This window comes from Talaromyces proteolyticus (genome assembly GCF_021365285.1).
Source record: "Talaromyces proteolyticus strain PMI_201 chromosome Unknown BGW36scaffold_7, whole genome shotgun sequence".
In the NCBI taxonomy this organism is placed as follows: Eukaryota; Fungi; Ascomycota; class Eurotiomycetes; order Eurotiales; family Trichocomaceae; genus Talaromyces; species Talaromyces proteolyticus.
This window is the reverse complement of record NW_025764283.1, coordinates 603324-621277: the sequence shown is the minus strand read 5'-3', so window position 1 is coordinate 621277 and position 17954 is coordinate 603324. Positions and strand designations below refer to the sequence as shown.

The following is a 17954-nucleotide window of genomic DNA, read 5'->3' as shown; positions in this document are numbered from 1 at the left end:
TACAAACATTGAATAATTACGGAAAACACCCGGTGCTACATAAGCTAAATACACTCCCCAGTGACGTGTATTGACTAAACAGTCTTTTTGAACAAGTCGGGCCTAGCCATTTATTTCTTCTATCGCGATGGCAATCAGATTGGTCAAGTACGTGCATAGGCTTTGACAGAAAACTGAAAGTTTTTAACCTGCAAGTGTGATACATGTGTCGTCTCGGATCAAAGCTAAATGCAGACTGGTTTCAAGGTTAGTAGTTGTGCTTCAGTCCCAACCATGCGGGGCTGTAAATTCTGGATATCGGTTGTGCCACCTTGCTCCAAACTCGGTTGGTGTGATCAGGACAGATGCTAATCTAAGTTTATTTGTTGTTCATCCTCATTTATTGGGCTTCTCTCCGATCTCGTAATATTAGACCTTGCAATAAGTAAATCATCGATAAATGGTACATATGTATTCTTGACACTATAGATGTGCAGGAACATGCCCGCCTCAATAATCTTGAATTAATCACCTTAACATCGAGCCTAAGCTTGCCATGGGTAATGATACCTGCTTATAAGTCGTGTAGATAACAAAGATACAACAGAATTCATCCAAATAATGACGTTGCTGGATTGGACGGATAAGAATTATGATACGAAAAACTCAAGAAACTCCATTAAAAAGTCGATATATCTTATGTACACCATGACCAACAGGTCGTCTATTTTGTCCTGATGTGTTTGAGTTTCTTAGGCTCATGGTTGAAGTTATTGGCGTAGGCCTTTGGCACAAATTTGCGCTCGTTGGGTTCCTGAACGAAGTACTCGTAACCCTGCTTCTGAGCGAAAAGAATAGCATCCTCCTTGCTCTTGAAAGTCAGGTTAGTTCCCTGCATGGCATCAGCAGAGGACTGCCAGCCCATAAGCGGGTTTTCCCATCGATGGCCCTTTTGCAGAATATCCCAATCCATGCGCCAATGATGACTGTGCCACGTTCCAGATTGAGTCGCAGGTTTGGTGGGTTTGTAGATTCTGTCACGTAATTAGAACAAGTCGCCAATTTGGAGTTGCTAGTCAAACATACCTCACAGTTCGTGCCTGCAGGTCAGTAGGGGCTCCAGACAGAACTGCGGCAGCCACGACGTCTCCTGGCTCACTTCCGTCCATAACCCGCTTCGGCACGGGAGAAAAGGAACTAGAGAATGAGAATAATTAGACATGCTGGCAACCAGAAAGAGAGTACCCACGAGGTGGCATGATCGATAGTCGCATTGTAATCTGGCTGGTGACGAGCCATTGCCTCTCCAGGCCCCTCCTTGCGAATCAGAGAGCTATCTTTGGGAGGAGTCGTCGGGGCGTCGGATGGGCTTGTTTTCACAGGCGGGTTGGTGGCATTGGAGACAAAGCGAGCGCCTATAGGGCCAGCGGCTCTGCCTGCTCGAAGGCAAGCAATGCCCTGAGCTATGCCTTGCGCTCTGATGATTGGCATTGCGATATTGGGGAGGGTGCACCAGTTGTATGAACGGGCGGAGGTTACTTCATTTGCTTTGACGGCGAGGGTCGACTTCCGGCCCTTGTGGCTGGTGTGGTTTACATAAGCGTGGCTGAGGATTCCGGAACGCCAGACGTCGGAAGAACTTCACTCTCTTCTTCACCCGCTTTTCAAGTTTCTTGATTCGAAGTCACCCGCTGAATTAAGGTATTTGTTTTACATCTTACTCTTTGACTCTCTTGTTTTAATTGACTGCAATATTCTAACCTGCGTTAGACCTGCCAAAATGAGCTACATCACTCGCCGGGCCCTGTCCACCCTGATCCCACCCAAGGTATGATTACCGAGGAACACCCCGAAGTGTTCACTACGTGTTGCTAACTGTCAATTAGATTGCATCTCCTAACGTGAGTCTTCTATCATCCGATTCCTCCAACATATTTCCCGTTGCATCCTGCTGCAATGCTCCTATTCAATTGTCACATCAGAACAAAACGGACATATATTGAAGCCGCATACTGTGAAGATGGAGTTATCAGTTTATTGACAACCTACTAGGCAATTGGTGCTGCTCAAGATGCTGCTCGCATGGAACGTGTAGTCAGCTTCTACGCCCGCCTCCCCCGCGGCTCCGCTCCTGAGCCTAAGCCCACTGGCCTCCTCGAGCGTTATCAAGCGCGCTACTTCAACGGAAAGAACGCATCGGCCATGCGTAAGCATTTGGATATTTTCTTTGTATCTATTTGATTGTGATAGGCTAACGATTTTTACGACGCAAACAGCATTTGTGCACGTCATTGGAACCCTCTTGGTTTTGGGCTACAGCATGGAATACTACTTCCACCTGCGTATGTTGCCCGCACCTCATTTTGCACATCTTTATAGCACTTGCTGACAGTTTTCCATGGACAGGCCACCACAAGAACCACCCTCACTAAATGACTGTTGGTGGGGAGTTTCCTTTGTGAAGAAATGGTGGTGGGAAGCGGGCTGTACATATATTTGTGACAACAATTTATGGTCTAAAAGAGACCCAGCTGGTCCGCGTCTACTCATGTAGCTAGAATATCAGTCAAGACAGATGCAACTTGCTCTATTTCTTTTGTTCAAATCATTGATGTTGACAAACTGAGCGGCTTTCGCTTGTTGTAGAAGCTAACCTACACCTGTAAAAGACCGGATAGTTTCGATTAAATGCTTACATTAAGCAGCTAATATATTCAATCTTGAGCAACTATATATGACATTACGAGGCAAAACAGTGGCGATAATCCCCTTTGTCCCTAGCCGCCAGCGGTTTGACAGCAGAGTAGGTTAATGCCGGTCCCGACCGCCTTTCAGCCTTGCAAGTCATGCTGTCTTGCCTGGCCGCTAACTGAAAGCGGCTACCAGGTTGGCTTCAACCCCGATTTCGTACTGCTTTCCCCGTAACTGTTCCATCATCGCTATACGCGACGACGATTCATCGCACCAAGGGGTTTAAGCTCAAGGCAACTGCCCGTTTACCTGCCCACGCTTTTGATGGTGCCGGACCCTGCCGAACTTTTCCTTTGATTTGGCGGATTGGTCCCTTTGTTTCGCGTCATCAGGTGCTTGACCTTAACCTCCAGGCTCCGCCTTCGGCCCACTACAACACCGTGGCAGTCTTCAATACTTGATGTACGTGTCTCACATTTAAAGCGAGAATATCTCTGTTCTTTGCAGCTCTCGTCACTTATCTACTGAGTGTCTATGTTAAATCCGGAGGACCTTTCCGCTAACCTATCAAATTCTGGCTTTTAGCATCGCATGTTGGCATGGCAGAGCAGATCAGTCACGATGTGGTAAACCAAACCCGGTCGGGCGGCGAGTCTTCGTCATCCGACGTTCCTGTGGGCAATCTCGACAAGAATTCTGCTGAAGGGGACGTGGGGAGGATTACCTATAACCAACTTGACACACGAGGCGAGTCATCATCTGTCGAACAGTCACTGGACGATAAGAGAACCATGGACATAAACGATGTGGAAAAATTTGCCGGTGGAGAGAACGGGGTGAGTATTTACAGACTGGTGAGCGGAGAAAAATGCTGAAATCTTGCAGGATGTTGGCAGACAGGGACCAAACTCCGTGGCCACTCGAGCCCTAGAATTAAACGGTGTTGCATCTCTATCAGACGGCGGTGAGGACGGTGGTTCGCTTGGTGGCTCGGATACGGATACTAGTCGTACGGACAGTCGTCATGCTCGAACGGGATCTGTGAAAAAGCCGACAGCTTTTAAGCCTGTATCATTCGCGAAGTTTTCAGTACCCAAAGCCCCGGGATCTTCAACAACCCCGAAACCTGGTGAAAAACGTACTTTCTACCCATTCCCTTTAATTAAACCTAACTAATGATTATAGCGATTCTGTCTGCGGCTCAGACTACTGTTTCTCCGCAACCGACTTCACGACCGCGTTTAGTTGCAAAGACTACAAGTGGACTAGGGTTGACATCTAAACCCACTGCTTCTGGCTTAAAAGTTACTTCAAGTGGACCGGATCCCAGCCAGGTTTGGAACAAAAACAGACGTAAGCACCAAGCCAATCTAGACTCGATGAAAGATGCTAATTTCCAACCGCAGCTGCCCAGCCCCCGCCTACGAAGCATCTCACCGACGAAGAACTCAAGCAGCAATACGGTATCCATATGACCTCAAGAATACAAGAGGACGGTAATGGGACGGAAGCAAAATGGGCAGATATTGACGATGACGAAGACGACTGGGCACCAGAGACTATCGAATGGAATGATGGAACAAAGATTCAACTTACCCACACGGAAAATATCCCACCACCTGGCCAGGATGCGGCACCATACGACAAAGGCAAAGAACTTTCACGTCCACCAGAAACACTATCGACGCGGGAGAGCGCTCGAATGCTCCTATCGAAACCATCCACCACGGTTGGACCGAACGCCACCGTTCTCCGTTTGGGGGCTAACGCAGAGAGGCAGCAACAGCAAGCCAAAGCTGCTATTGCCTCCAGATCTGGTGCCGATAAACAAATTTTGACCTCCAAAAGCCTGGCGCCTGTGCCTTCTAAATCTCCCTGGGCCCCTTTACCTCCTGTGGACAAGATTTATCCTGTGAATCCTCCAGTTCAAACTATCGAGAATCAATATGTGTCTCGTGTGCCAACTAGGGATCAATCAGCCCAAGATAACTCAACTGTCCCAATACATACGCGCGAGATAGCAGCTGACGATTTCAATCGGTCTTGGAGGGATGAGCAGTTAAACGCCCCCCGCGAACTTTACAATTCTCATTCTGGCAGATACGAACCAGTTCCAGAAAACCGAAAAGGCTCCATCCGCCATGATTCTCATATGCGTCCCCCAGCTGTCCTACAACGACCGGGTGGCAACGAATTTGGTGGTCCCGCGGAGCCATCTGCAGCATTTCAGACACATAGGACTAGCCATCAAGAGGTCGGTCACTGGCCCCGTCGGCGTGCCTCGTCAAATGTTAGCGGTGGTAGTGGTAGCTATGGGCGCCGAATGTCGTTTGGACGACCTGATGGCCCTGTGAAATCCCACGAAACTCGGCGAGGGTCTCAAGTAAATGGATCGTTTGAAAATGCTATCTCGCCAACTGAAGCACCTCATATCAAAGATATGGGCCCACAAGACCGTTCACCAAGTCAGCATTCCGTCGCTACTTCTTGGCAATCTCGAGCACCGAACAACGCTGCTTATGCGCCTCCTAATTCTCATTCCGGAGTTTCACAATTACCAGAAAATGCACCAACCCCGGAAGTGCCGCAGGATTCAAGCGAGGATGTTATAAGTATGCAACAACGTATCATGAAAGAAAAGAGGATGGAAGCTCGGCAGAGAAGAATCGAACAAGAACAGAAAGAGGAAGCAGAGCGCAGAGAACGCATTCGTTTGAAATTACAAGCATTAGGGCCTGCACCCGAAAAAGAAAAACTGAAAGCCGAAGAGCAATCAGTCAAAACCTCGCCTAAAGATTCAACTTCGTTACCGAATACACATCCAATAATACAATCTCCGCCGAAACCTCCAGTGCCGGAACCTACCGGAGAACCCCAGCAATATGGAATGATGAAAGTTCATCCTCCGGAACCTGTCAAGAAAATTATTCCTTCCAATGAACGTATTCCTAAGAAACCTTTGGAAACTTCCGTGCCTAACCGTCGTGCCGTATCCCCAGCTCGAGAGATGAAGGCAGAGCCCGCCCAACCTAATGGCATTTCACAAAGCGAAGAATCTTATCAAAGTCAAAAGCAGACCCAAAACATCGAAAGCTCGGTATCTGAGGAGAGAGATTCCCAGTGGAGAGGCAATATCAACTCCAATACATATTCGCCATGGAGCTCTGGAGCCAAGCTTAGCAATCACCCGTCTCCGAGCTCCAACCCGTGGAAACCTCTTAGCAGCGATAAGACTCTTGGTAATGGAACCTTCGATCGCAACTTAGCGAGCTTCTCTCCAAGAGAACTGTCTCTTCGCGGTCCTGTCGGCTTAGCTGAACCAACCTCTATCGGCCCCTTGTCAGGGAATATGGACAAGATTAACGGGTCACAGCCGTTTCCTGGTCCCAGACTTGGACAGGATAGTCAACCCCCTCTAGCGTCTCTTACACAAACAGACAAACGCCATCCTCAGTATGAACCATTCCACGCAATCGCAAGGCCACGACCGATCGGACCACCAAACACTCAGCCCCCACAATGGCATTCTGAGACCCGTCGCAGTGTTCAACCAGCTACCACAGCTTGGAACAATTTCCATGCAGTCGCAGCGAAACAAGAGGTTGAAGATCAACAAAAATTCCAACGGGAGCTTGAAACTATACGCGACGAACCTGCCGCATCGCTTAATGTGAACTTCTCTGAGACATGGCGTCAAGTTCGTCCTGGTGATGTCGCCGGCCAGAGGCAGGTTGTCAGTGTAGTGAAGTCGAACGAACCATCAGGGCCCTTGCAAACCCTCCACGGTTTTGATACTCCCATGGACGGTCTTCCATTTACTGAGGCTCAATCACGTCCTTTCAGTAATGTCACTGGTCGATCTCGTTTCTTCCCTACCATGACAGATACGTCTAAAAGTACCTTCGCTGTTGATGATGGACGGCCTCTCAGCCCGTCGCCTCCGCCTCCCGAGGAACACTCTAGCCACCCTGCATATGGTGGTAGTACTCACCGTCCTTTGGTGAATTTGCCTATCCCCAAGCCTGTGGTCAAGCTGCCTCCAAAAGCTATTGCACCGCCCCCAAACCCACCAACTTTTGCTTCCATGGCAGCAGTTCAACCACGGCTTCCCCACCACTCATTGGTTGCCACATCTTGGCAAGACCGTATCAATGGTCTTTTAGGAAAGAGTGCGGTATCAGAAAAGAGGAATACACTAGCAGTTGCTTCTGCAACTCGTGAACCGCTTGATGTTCAATCGCACCCGTCTTCTGCAGCTGTTTCACTCCCGCAAGTAAAAGAAGTCGACATACGCGACGCTGGCAGGGTCACTACTAAAGAAGTTGAGGACGAAGAAGCCATTTTCGAGGACCGCGAAGCCGGATCATTGCCTGTTGTTCGTGTGCCTATTATGGCGCCCCCCAATGCATGGCAAGCTCTTCCTGCACATCCACGGTTACGCCCAAAGGTCCTTAAGCCAATGCAGGTTCACACTATTGAGCCTTATTGCTTGGATTTACCAGAAAAGGATGGTTCTGGAAGCTGGCAGATACTTATACACATTCCAGGGTCTTCAAACGTCATATCAGTTCCTTTCTCAAAGAAACTGGGAGTCCCTTCGCAACGGCAAAAGGGAACCTCAAATTTCCGTTCTCGCAAACATCCCAGACCGAGAGATGTTTCCGTTAAGTCAAATGTAGCCCAGGGTGGCAAGAGACAAACCTCATCTGCAAATACTACCAAGGAAAATGCAACGCCAAGTCGGAGCTCCCACAATTAGGTATTAGGGGATGCTTCTTCTTTTTGTGCGTGGGAAATTTCAATGCATGAGGATACCTAAGAAAACAATAGCCCACAGTGTTTTGTTTTTGGAGTCACGGAAATTGAGACAAGGCTATTAAATATTTGTTTCGCCTATGCAAATCCGGAAGTCGTTCCTCTACCAATGATGCATCTTCTTCAGCCATGACGCTATTTATCCCGATTCATACCACCCTCCGTGTTACCTCTGTTCTTGCCACCAGGCAACAATTCTTTTGAAACCCCCTCCTAATCAACCATTGACCGTACTTTTCTTCGCCCCTCCTATAGTCGATAACTTGACCCGATTAGTTGTGACACATTTCGGCTCAGGTGTTAGCTTAGTTATTATTCTCGTTTTCATTTTTCACGTTTCTCCTTCATGTCTTAACTTATATTTACATGCTCCATGGTTGTTCCGGATGATCACGGCATGCGATGCTTTGCTTTGCAGTTCGGTGCCACATGCATGTGTGCTGTGCATACTATGTAACTTACAAATATGAGATACACACTCGCTCTGATCTAACGAATGGATTGATCATGAGAGAACCCATCAATGATCTGCTAGATCAGAACGGAATGCATTGGAAACAAGCTTTCAGCGTAACTCATTGCTTAATATCTACTGAATTGCTTTCTTGAATCAAATTACAATAGGCTATGTAAGAATATGTATAAACTCCCCTCACAAAAGACCCCACCACCCAATACATGTAGAAACACCCACAGATCACCAAGCTCACCGATATGCACAACCCAACGCAATAATCACAATTGAATTCGGTGCAAGGCGATTACCAATTCCAGGTCCTGCTGGAAGCGGTAAACACGGGAGGCTTCCACTGAAGTCGAGCGGGATCAATTTTCTTCACGCCCTTGAGCCGTTCCTTTTCTAATCGTTTATTATGTTGCTCAATCACTGCGTCAGGAAGAACGATAATCCAATTTCCTTTCTGCAACGCCGTTAGCTTACAATCCACACAGCAGCTACACATTATCGCGGGGGAGAAGAACTTACGTGATACCGTAACATGTTGAGAACAAGCAGAGTCTCATGCACGTCCTTCTCCGTCATAGCTGTCAAAGTCGCCAACTCGAATTCGCTGATCGATTCACGACCAGGTTCGAGTAATAGCTCCACAAGAATCTCCCGCCAATACTGACGGTAACTCAGGAGACCAAGATCGCTGAGAGGCTTTTCCGGGGATCCAAGTTTGCCCTCACGTTTGCTGAGTTCGTAGCTGAATTGGATCAGAAGACGACCAAAGCCTCGGCGCTGGTATTGTGGTAGAGTCAAAATACAGGCTAAGTTATACCCTTCTGCAGAATCCTTTTCCTTGGAAAAATACCCGGTGAGATGGCAGCCTGTTTCATCTCGGGTGCACATGCAGTAAAATAGGAAGGGGTCGACGTCGTAGTATAAAGTCTTGTGGTCGAGAAACAATTTGCTCAGTAAGCAGAGGTTTCGACACCATGTACGCTGTCGTCGCCCGTCTACTTCGAAAAATGATATGTGGTCGTCACGGTAAATCTCGTTGCCTGGTGGGTGGACGAGTGTGCATTTTGATCGATGTCGTTCGAATGCCCGGTTATTGTCGAAGTAGCTCAAGCAAAACTCATCTATGTAGACGAGGTCGACATCCTGAAATGATTCCGGGTATGGAGAAAAGTACCATGGCTCCATTTCATGCTTCCCCATTTGAAGCCGCGTCAAGTTGCGAACGCGATGGATCTCCGTTGGATTTTGGGTCATACTTCCACTTGTGCGGAGCTTCTCAATCTCTTCTTCGCGAGTCATGTCACCAAGCATTTTTTCTTCGGATTCGCCTTTCCCGTCAGCAAAGCTGGCATCGGCCATGTCAACATCGTCAACGTCCCCCTTTGGCGTGCCGTCTGTCGACACGGGCTCTGAGCCGGTGATTGATACGCTGAGAGAGGTTTCTTCGCGATTCTCTTTCCCACCAGCTTTGGATGGACGCGGAGCCTTGCTAACGTTGGTGTTCTTACCAGTGAGCAAGTCTGGTGTCGCAGATACATCGCGACTATCCGTCGTGGCACGTTTCTGGCTGACATTTTTGCTTGGAGCTTTCTGGGCCGCTGCACTGGTAGTCTTTTTCTTTTCTGGCTTATCTGGAGCAGGCCATTCGACTTCTTGACTTAGGTCAATCCGACTTGACGCAACCCACTCTAAAAGAGACTTTAGACACTATTGCGAAACGCTGGGTTTTAAAAGATGCTTACCATCAAGTCGCTTGTTGAAGTCGACATAATGTACGCTAAGCACATATTAGCAACTCATTTCCCACCATACATGGAAGAAGAAATTACTTACTAGAAATACAGAGCATCCTTCCTCTGTCTCATCGAAAGAATTTCCGCTTTCCTGTCTTGTCCATCCTGATTGAAATTGTCAATCGGTACGTTCAATCTCGGTATCATCACGTGACTTATAACAAATTCCATCGCGATGCATTTCTGAGCTCACCTTTTCAACCATAGCCTTCACACCGATCCTATAGCAAAAGTAAGTACATGCGACCGTCAAAAGTGCCCCTCGAACACGTCTCTAGAACATGTTCTAGAATTTTATCGACTTACCTGAGAGTATTGAGGGTGGCGAACCCTTTCTCGACTGGATCCGGTGTCCCGGCATCCTCGCGCGTCACCATGTCGCTCGAAATTTGTTGTTTTTACTCCTTGCGAATATATTAGATATTAAGTCGTGATTTAATGAAGAAGTTTGATGGGTTTGATGGTTTCGTGATGGATTAGCGGCTTTGTGAGATGATGGGAGAATCAATGCAAGCTGGTAAAATTATGCTGGTGCTGACCATTCATGGGTCGTTATTCAATCGCCTCCCGCATTCAGCCACTTAGCCTGCCCTATATGGTAATACACATTCGTTATGGCGGTTATATTTTAGAGATTGCTCATTCTCATCTTTTCTTTCTTTTCTTTTTCTAATTTAGAATCAGGTTCAAATTCAATTGATTAATAATTTGCTCGAAAGACGACAAAATCGTCGAATCTACTAAGCTTCCTTAATTTGCAGCTGGGCTCCCGGATGCAGTCTAGAGAGAATTAGATACTGTACAAACATAGGCCAAAAGAGTAAATTTTAATAATATAAAGCGATGATCAAAGCCTTAGTGCCAACCGTTCACCGCGCCTGCAGCAAGCTCTTCGAGTTCCTCCTTCCGAGCTTTGTATAACTCCTGAGCTTCGCGCTCCCTGCGGGTGACCAAAGAGACTTCATCACGCAAACTCTCGAGTCTATCGCGCAGGGCTGCTTCCTCGCCGATTTGCAGTGTGCGGAAGGTATCGAGATCGAAATTGGCCTTCTCAAGAGCTGATGCTGCTTCTACAATCTTGCCTCGAAGCGTCTTCGCGCGGGCTTGATATCCGCCAAAATGTAATGCAAGCTTCTTTTCCAGTTTATTGCCTTGTTCTGCGGTGGCCATGAGTGAGTTCTGGACGTTGTCAAATGCGCTAATCATAGTTTGCTCTTGTTTGAAAACGTCGCTCTCCTCGTCGTAAATATTAAGACCAGGAAGGGAGGACTCATGCGCCGAGGTCCAAGACGCATCGAAATCGGTCTGCCACTGTGACTTGAGCTCTTCGGAAGCAACCTCGTTTAAAATTTCCTGGCGTGCGGATTCAAGCCATTTGTCGTCAATTTTTTCGAATTTCGGTGCCTTGCCTTGAATCTTAGCGCCTGCTGAGGGATGCTTTCTAGCGTCATGAGCAATGAGAACAGCAGCTTCTCGCGCAATCAGGCCTTCGATAGGGTCCGTGATATGTGAGGCTCGCTCCAGAAGCGCACTAATGTCAAGGACACTAGGCCGTGGCAAGGATCGCTGATAGACCTGCGTTTGACGTTTAAACTCGGCTTCAGCTTGTTTCTTGCGAATCAACTCCTCCCGGCGATCACGCTCTTCAGCGTCTTCCTCCGGCGCATAACCACCTTCCGTTGGCTCCTGGGTTTCTGATGGAAGTTCCTCAAGTTCCCATTCGGTCTCTTTTGGTTTTGGAAGCGAGGCAAGTTTTCCGCGAAGCTGTTGCCGTATGAAATTTTCGCGCATTTTAACTTCGCGTGGAGTGCTGCCGATAATTTGCCCTCCATCAACTTCATTATTGAGAGAGAAATTATCTCTTGGTGTTCGCAAGGGAGTTGCTCCAGGACCAACACCGCCTCGCATAGGCGTGGCACCAATCCCATTTGCTCCCTGGCGGAATGGCGTTGCCATAGGGTTCGGCGTTACAATCTCCTGTCGGCGAGGCGCGATTCCATCGAAACCAGTGGAGCTTCCGCCTTCATGGAGCGGTGTGTTCTCACCACCCAAAAGGGACGATTGTGTTTCTGTCAATGCTCTAATATTGCGGATTTCGTTGGCAATGTGGTCTTCTTGTGGAGGGGCCCTTGGTGTACGGATGGGTGTGCCTCCAACCATAGCAGAGTAATTTCCAATTAATCCTCGGGGGCCATCTTCGTCACCTGCAATCTTCGTGGCTTTATCCCCTGCCAAACCCATCTTGATAATATCATCAAGCTCATTCTCGCTAACTTGAGGTGCCGGGAGATTAAGAGCGCGGCGTTTGCTCAACTGCTCAGCTTCTCGGATCTTCTGCATTCGACCAGCCTTGGCCGCTGCTGCGGATGTAGACTGTCCCTTGTCGCCTTTCTGTTTCTTGCGCTCTGTTTCTTCATCCTGATCGCCTTTGCGCTTGTTTGCAAGTTGTTGCTTCCGAGGATCGAACATCTCACGCTGTCTCTCATTTCTAGACTGCTCTTCAATGGTATCGTAGAAGCCGGGTGCTGGTGCTTTCTCGAAGGGAATATCGGCATTGTAATCCATCTGACCCTTCTTGGTGGTGACAACCTTAATGTTAATCCCAGCATTTTTGAGTTCTCGACGCTTTTGTAGCACGGCAAGTCTGCGGGACTCTTCTAGTTGTCGTTCTCGAGCCTTTCTCTTAGCCTTTTTACCCTGAGTATTCGCCAAACGCGCACGAGCTTCACTGAGCATTTCCTTTTCATCTTCATCCAGATCTATGGTATCGGGGCGAGCAGGTTTAGACTCCGGGTCCGGGTCAAGTTCACCTGGTCTAGAGGTTATTAGATAGGAGACCAATAGAAAACTGAGAGTATACATACCTTAATCGCCTAACATCGTCTGCACTAGGCGCCTGCGCCTCACCTCCAGGACCACCCAGTCCCAGTTCATCATTTTCACGAGCTTCGGCTTCATCCAGCAGTTTTTGGTATCGTTCCAAGCATTGCGTTGCGGTTCTCCCAACAATTGGTGCGATCGTGCGCCATTGCGTTGGCATTAACTTGGCAAGATGCAGCAATTTTTCATCCTCCTCTCGCGACCACTCGATCTTGCGAATACCCGGATCTAGCCATTCTACCCATCGCGCTTTGCACTGTTTCGGAGTCTTGCGCGCAAGAAGCGACGAGACACGGGCCCACTGGTTAAGTCCATACTTCGATACCTGGAAAAGAAATCAGTACCATGTCTCGGCCGGCAATAGACTACAGGGAGGAAAGACATACTGCTGCACGAAGTACTTCATCCTCGATATTGGTCCTGCAAAATGTTAGAATAAGAGTAGATAAATAATGTCTCATGTTCAAGTCCTTACCAAACGCCTCCTTTGACGACGGGCATGGCACCGACTCAGCAAATAGGCCGCTTCCTCCTGATAAATCAACTGGTTATAGAGTGACTCCAAAATCGACAAGGCCTGAAATATGAAGCGTTGTGGCGATAATCAGCCTGTCAAGTAACGGGTGGCTGAATGTGATGATTTTGAAGACGCTGAACAAGGTCTGAAGACGGCGGATGCGACTGGCAGAAAATGATGCCGCGCGGCAGATGAAGGCGCTTAGCACACTGCAGACAGCCAGTAGTAAGCAGAGCTACCCCGCGATTGCCGCGAGTCTCGGTAGGCGGGTAATCATGGCAAAAAAAAATTACCGTCCTACACAAAGATAGCGATAGATAACACCAAAAAGACGAGCAGCACGTTGTCACAATGTCGAAGGTGGCAGAGCAACCCCAGCAGTACAAGCAACCCTCGAGGAAGGGCAAAAAGGCGTGGCGGAAAAATGTCGACCTTTCAGAGGTCAACGAAGGCCTCAGAGTAGTTCGTGAGGAAGAAATTAAAGGGTAAGGGCGCTGGGCATTTGCTGTTCGATTTTTCCATTGGTTAATTGTATCTTCTACAGTGGTGTTATCGCTGAGAAGCCCTCGGAAGAGCTTTTCACTTTGGATACGACAGGTGATGTGGAAATTGAAAAGGTACATCGCAAACAGCGTAAACCACTCAAGGCCGACGAAATTCTTGCACAACGCTCAGCGATCCCCGCCATTGACAGCCGCAAAAGAGCGAACCCGAGAGTCACAGATGGAGTAATTGAGCCGAAGACGAAAAAGCAGAAGAGTGACTGGGTTAGCAACAAGGAATGGACCAGGTTGAAGCAAGTTGCGAGAGAGAACAAACCGACCGCTAAGCAAGACGGCGAAACACTTCGTGATCCATGGGGAGATTCAGTAGATGTTTCAAAGATACAAGACCCGAGTTTCAATTTCTTGCCTAAACCAAAGTCCAAGGTTACCCCCGTGACATTGAAAACGGCTCCTATATCTCTTGCGGTCAACGGAAAACAGATCCCTCTGTTAGAAAGCCTCAAGGGGGAACGAGTTACAACCCTTCATTTGAAGAATGGGATAGTCTCCTGACTGCGGAAGGGAAGAAAGAAGTCGAAGCCGAAAAGAAACGGGTCGAAGAAGCTCAAAAAGAAGCCGAACGACAACGTCTAATTGCCGAAGGGGCGAACGATGACGGCGAAGTGAAGTCAGACGATGAAAGTGCTTGGGAAGGATTTGAAAGCGAGTACGAAAAACCAGAGTGGCTGAATAAGAAACGGCCGGAACGAAAGACACAGTCGCAACGAAACAAGATTAAAAGACGGAAGGATGCCGAGAGGAAAGCGAAGTGGGAGGCCAAGATGAGGCAAAAAGAGGAGCAGGCTCTACAAATAAAAAGCATTGCTCAACTCGTTGATGAGCAAGAAGCAGCTAGCAAGCAAATGCAGTCAGTCAGTGATTCATCTGATGAAGGTGATGATACTGTTCTTCGCCGACGTCCTTTAGGGGGCAAGAATTTGTAAGTGTGCCGGCTGGATACTTATATGTACAATACTAATGGTTGTTCAGTGCACCGGAGAAGCCCCTTGAAGTGGTGCTTCCTGACGAGTTGCAAGATTCATTGCGGCTTTTGAAGCCAGAGGGAAATCTGCTGGACGATCGCTTTAGGACTCTCATTGTCCAAGGCAAACTCGAGTCTCGTAAACCAGTGACTCAGCCGAAGAAGGCTAAACGGAAAGCTACTGAAAAGTGGGCGTACAAAGACTTTCAAATTCCCGGTCTCTAATCGGACTGTATCCGTGGAATAGAAACGTAGAAACGAAGTAGAGTAGGTCGTCCGGTATTTACATTTACCTCTGACTACAACTCATATCTTTATTGCATCTTCGTTGAAAATAGTGTTTGATATTGGCGTTCTAGTTTGATTTCGGCGTTCACTTTCCTGTACAGAGGCATTACTCTTGATATCCAAGAAAATAAAAGAACGTGTTGTACTTAAATATGCTACCACCTATGCATTTATTATCAAATTAAAGATCGATATAAATACAAAGCATCTCAAAAATGAAATAGAATAAAATCTGATAAGACCAAATTATGGGGAATTTGTATTGTTTGCATCCCTTATCGCCCCACTTCTTCGGGTGGGAAAATTGATTTCCGTAGAGAAAGCCTAGACAAATATTTTCTTCTCGCGATATGTTTGACTATAGCATGGAGCAAAACTATGTTTGCTCGTGACAATTGAAAGGACAATGGAGCTAAAAGATTTATCAAACAATTGGAAAAGGCTCCAAGCAAGTTTAAAGAAGGACACCTCTGCGACGAGACGCAAAACCGAAAGCCAACCGCAGAATGGTCTGAAGAGGAAAAGGACCGATATTAGCATTGATAAGAAAGTCGACCGGCCCCGAAAGTTTCTCAAGCCTAGAAGGATGACTGAAGTTGTGGAAGGAGAGGAGGCTTTATCACGGCGAAACTCAACGTCCTCAAATAAGGCACAGCTTCGAGACGAGCACATTAACGAAGGGCTATCAGAGAGGTAAATTATCCATGCTCTCTCTCGGCCTCATTTTATCTAACTCAACCAGTGCTGAGATAGGGAAATATGTCGCGATTGACTGTGAAATGGTCGGTGTTGGACCCAACCCCGACAAGGAATCTGCACTGGCACGTGTCAGTATCGTGAATTGGAATGGAGACCAAGTCTACGACTCGTTCGTCAAGCCTAAAGAGAAAGTCACGGATTGGAGGACATACGTTAGTGGGATTGCGCCCAAACACATGATTTCAGCCCGGTCATTTGAGGAGGTCCAGAAGGACATTGCGCAGATTCTAGATGGAACGGTTCTCGTCGGACATGCATTGCGCAACGATCTAGAGGCTTTGATTCTCAGCCATCCGAAGCGCGATATCCGTGACACAAGCAAGTACCCACCCTACCGAAAACTTGCCGGAGGAGGGTCACCGTCGCTGAAGTTGCTGTCGGCGCAACTGCTTGGGTTGAAGATACAGGAAGGGGCGCATTCAAGTGTTGAAGACGCAAGAGCTACCATGCTGCTTTTTCGCAGAGAAAAGGAAGGCTTTGATCGGGAGCATGCGAAGAAATGGCCCGTGCGTGTTGTTCCTGTTATCATGGAGGGGGATGATGCTGCCAAGGCAAAGAAGAAAAAGAAGACGAAGAAGAGTCGCAAGAGGTGATGAGTTTTTCTCAAAATGATTTGTGCATAGCAGTGATACCATCTTCCATATTCTATTTCGTGCATAGCGGACCATAGCTTTTACTGAGATGAATTTACCTTATTCTGGCTAACTATTATTTATTTCTTTTAATATGGGTTTGTAGATTGCTGTCCAATATTTAGAATATATATCAATTGATATACTAGGTGGTGACAGTTATTCAGCTTAGCCAAATCTCCAACACAATTAATAGAAGCAAATTAACCCATTGAAGAAAGGGGCATTCCTTGATATCAATCAATCAAAGTAAAATGTCACCAGAGAAGAATTTTAAAACTTGATGCCGTGATGGATCTACAACTTTTGAAGCTCTCATTGAATCTGACCGCCAATTAAACGCGTCGTCGCGTTCCGCAACTTTACCTCTTCAACAACAACCTTCAAACCACCACGACAGATCAATTGATACAGCCAAGCGATCCTTTCTTATATTCTCGACAACCAATAAACCGCATAGTCCTCAATTCAAAATGCTAGCTCTCGGATCCTCTCAAAAATCCTCAGACGTTTTCGCCAACGGCAGCACACCAAACGTGCTGCCCTGCAAAATCCATCACGACGGCTCTGTGGACATTTCGCAGCGGTACTGGAAACCAGTAGAGAGCGAGAATGGTGTGTCCAAGAAAAATCTATATCTATTATTCCTTGAGATTCTAATAATGATGGGCAGATGACAGTCATACCGCGTATTTCCGTGGCCGGAAACTACGTGGTCGAACGGTCCAACTTCCAGAAGGTTATCAAGGTATAGTTGGCCTTTTTTTTTGTACTTGCAAATGCTAATACATTTTCTTCGGTTTTGTTTTCAGGAGTTGTTGCAGTTCCAAGCGATCGGGTGCTTCCTGCCACGAAAAAAGACGTCGAAGGTGAAGACACAGTGGCTAGTGAGCCAGTCAAGGTCCTGGAAACTCAGTCGACCTTTGACGAGTTTATTGTTTGGGGGCATGAGACATTGCCAGCCGCGGACGATGCGTTTGTGAAAGGTGTGGAAGAGTGGGTTAAATTCGCAGAAGTTGTATGTCTCTAATCTTGTCCTCTTCCCAGCTTTTCATTAACCATAAGTCTACTCTAGATGCACGATACATCCGAGAGACCCGCTGAAAAGGGAAAATGACCATTCGACTAGCTATATGTTCAGGTTTAACAGCGGGTGTCCTTGATTACTGAGGACAGTCCCATAGCGAGCCGAAAAGGCATCACTTGGATCCAATTAAAGGGATCACAGAGAGCTATTCGGTATCTTATAGGCTCATTAAACTACAGGTGGTGTCTGGCGTAGTGGAAGCGTTAGTCAGGACATTCCTCCTGTGGTGGCCACCCGATGGTAGTACAATTTACATCGTGAATAAGGAAGTTCCGTGCAGAATCGGGTATAGATGCTTGCAGTCATCTTCTAAACCCTACCTGTGTCAATTGATGTATGCTATCGTTGAACTTTAAAAGACAGAACGAATCTTTGCAAGCACTTGTGAGGTTTAGCATCGAGTGAAACTGTGTGGAATATTTGTGACTTCACAGACAGATGGCACATTAATAGACAAGACCATCTTAGACATTACATCTACATAAAATCTTACAGCTTCAACTATTACGTCGCCAATCGT

At 47.3% G+C, this 17954-nt stretch overlaps 7 protein-coding genes across 7 annotated transcripts; 4 read left to right on the top strand and 3 right to left on the bottom strand.

Annotated features, from left to right (window-relative positions):
- Nucleotides 1-386: 386 nt before the first annotated feature.
- Nucleotides 387-1506, bottom strand: BGW36DRAFT_380251 (putative NADH-ubiquinone oxidoreductase 18 kDa subunit). The gene is made up of 3 exons (XM_046216306.1): nucleotides 1229-1506; nucleotides 1066-1176; nucleotides 387-1013 (listed from the first exon to the last, which is right to left on the bottom strand). Exons 1-3 carry the CDS (start codon nucleotides 1468-1470, stop codon nucleotides 704-706), a joined length of 663 nt encoding a protein of 220 aa, XP_046071040.1. The 5' UTR covers nucleotides 1471-1506; the 3' UTR covers nucleotides 387-703.
- Nucleotides 1507-1644: 138 nt separating this feature from the next.
- On the top strand, nucleotides 1645-2712 carry BGW36DRAFT_380248 (putative mitochondrial F1F0 ATP synthase subunit F). Its single transcript, XM_046216305.1, has 6 exons — nucleotides 1645-1680; nucleotides 1750-1807; nucleotides 1866-1880; nucleotides 2032-2185; nucleotides 2256-2321; nucleotides 2386-2712. The coding sequence occupies exons 2-6, from the start codon at nucleotides 1760-1762 to the stop codon at nucleotides 2409-2411; spliced, it is 309 nt and encodes a 102-aa protein (XP_046071039.1). The 5' UTR covers nucleotides 1645-1680; nucleotides 1750-1759; the 3' UTR covers nucleotides 2412-2712.
- A 557-nt stretch (nucleotides 2713-3269) lies between these two features.
- On the top strand, nucleotides 3270-7429 carry BGW36DRAFT_297832 (uncharacterized protein; the record flags this gene model as incomplete). The annotated part of the gene is made up of 4 exons (XM_046211381.1): nucleotides 3270-3506; nucleotides 3556-3808; nucleotides 3856-4023; nucleotides 4077-7429. 4 exons carry the CDS (start codon nucleotides 3270-3272, stop codon nucleotides 7427-7429), a joined length of 4011 nt encoding a protein of 1336 aa, XP_046071038.1.
- Nucleotides 7430-8061: 632 nt separating this feature from the next.
- BGW36DRAFT_380243 (acyl-CoA N-acyltransferase) lies at nucleotides 8062-10360 on the bottom strand. Its single transcript, XM_046216304.1, has 6 exons — nucleotides 10051-10360; nucleotides 9938-9965; nucleotides 9785-9849; nucleotides 9694-9728; nucleotides 8471-9639; nucleotides 8062-8405 (listed from the first exon to the last, which is right to left on the bottom strand). Exons 1-6 carry the CDS (start codon nucleotides 10119-10121, stop codon nucleotides 8247-8249), a joined length of 1527 nt encoding a protein of 508 aa, XP_046071037.1. The 5' UTR covers nucleotides 10122-10360; the 3' UTR covers nucleotides 8062-8246.
- Nucleotides 10361-10431: 71 nt separating this feature from the next.
- On the bottom strand, nucleotides 10432-13262 carry BGW36DRAFT_320978 (pre-mRNA splicing factor component-domain-containing protein). Its single transcript, XM_046212640.1, has 4 exons — nucleotides 13100-13262; nucleotides 13011-13044; nucleotides 12609-12949; nucleotides 10432-12559 (listed from the first exon to the last, which is right to left on the bottom strand). Exons 1-4 carry the CDS (start codon nucleotides 13123-13125, stop codon nucleotides 10600-10602), a joined length of 2361 nt encoding a protein of 786 aa, XP_046071036.1. The 5' UTR covers nucleotides 13126-13262; the 3' UTR covers nucleotides 10432-10599.
- A 196-nt stretch (nucleotides 13263-13458) lies between these two features.
- Nucleotides 13459-16420, top strand: BGW36DRAFT_417384 (uncharacterized protein). The gene is made up of 6 exons (XM_046219380.1): nucleotides 13459-13626; nucleotides 13686-14112; nucleotides 14145-14626; nucleotides 14677-14885; nucleotides 15406-15649; nucleotides 15699-16420. The coding sequence occupies exons 1-6, from the start codon at nucleotides 13493-13495 to the stop codon at nucleotides 16306-16308; spliced, it is 2106 nt and encodes a 701-aa protein (XP_046071035.1). The 5' UTR covers nucleotides 13459-13492; the 3' UTR covers nucleotides 16309-16420.
- A 266-nt stretch (nucleotides 16421-16686) lies between these two features.
- Nucleotides 16687-17927, top strand: BGW36DRAFT_380237 (ribonuclease H2 non-catalytic subunit-domain-containing protein). The gene is made up of 4 exons (XM_046216303.1): nucleotides 16687-16962; nucleotides 17021-17095; nucleotides 17160-17365; nucleotides 17423-17927. The coding sequence occupies exons 1-4, from the start codon at nucleotides 16821-16823 to the stop codon at nucleotides 17462-17464; spliced, it is 465 nt and encodes a 154-aa protein (XP_046071034.1). The 5' UTR covers nucleotides 16687-16820; the 3' UTR covers nucleotides 17465-17927.
- The last annotated feature ends 27 nt before the right edge of the window (nucleotides 17928-17954 follow it).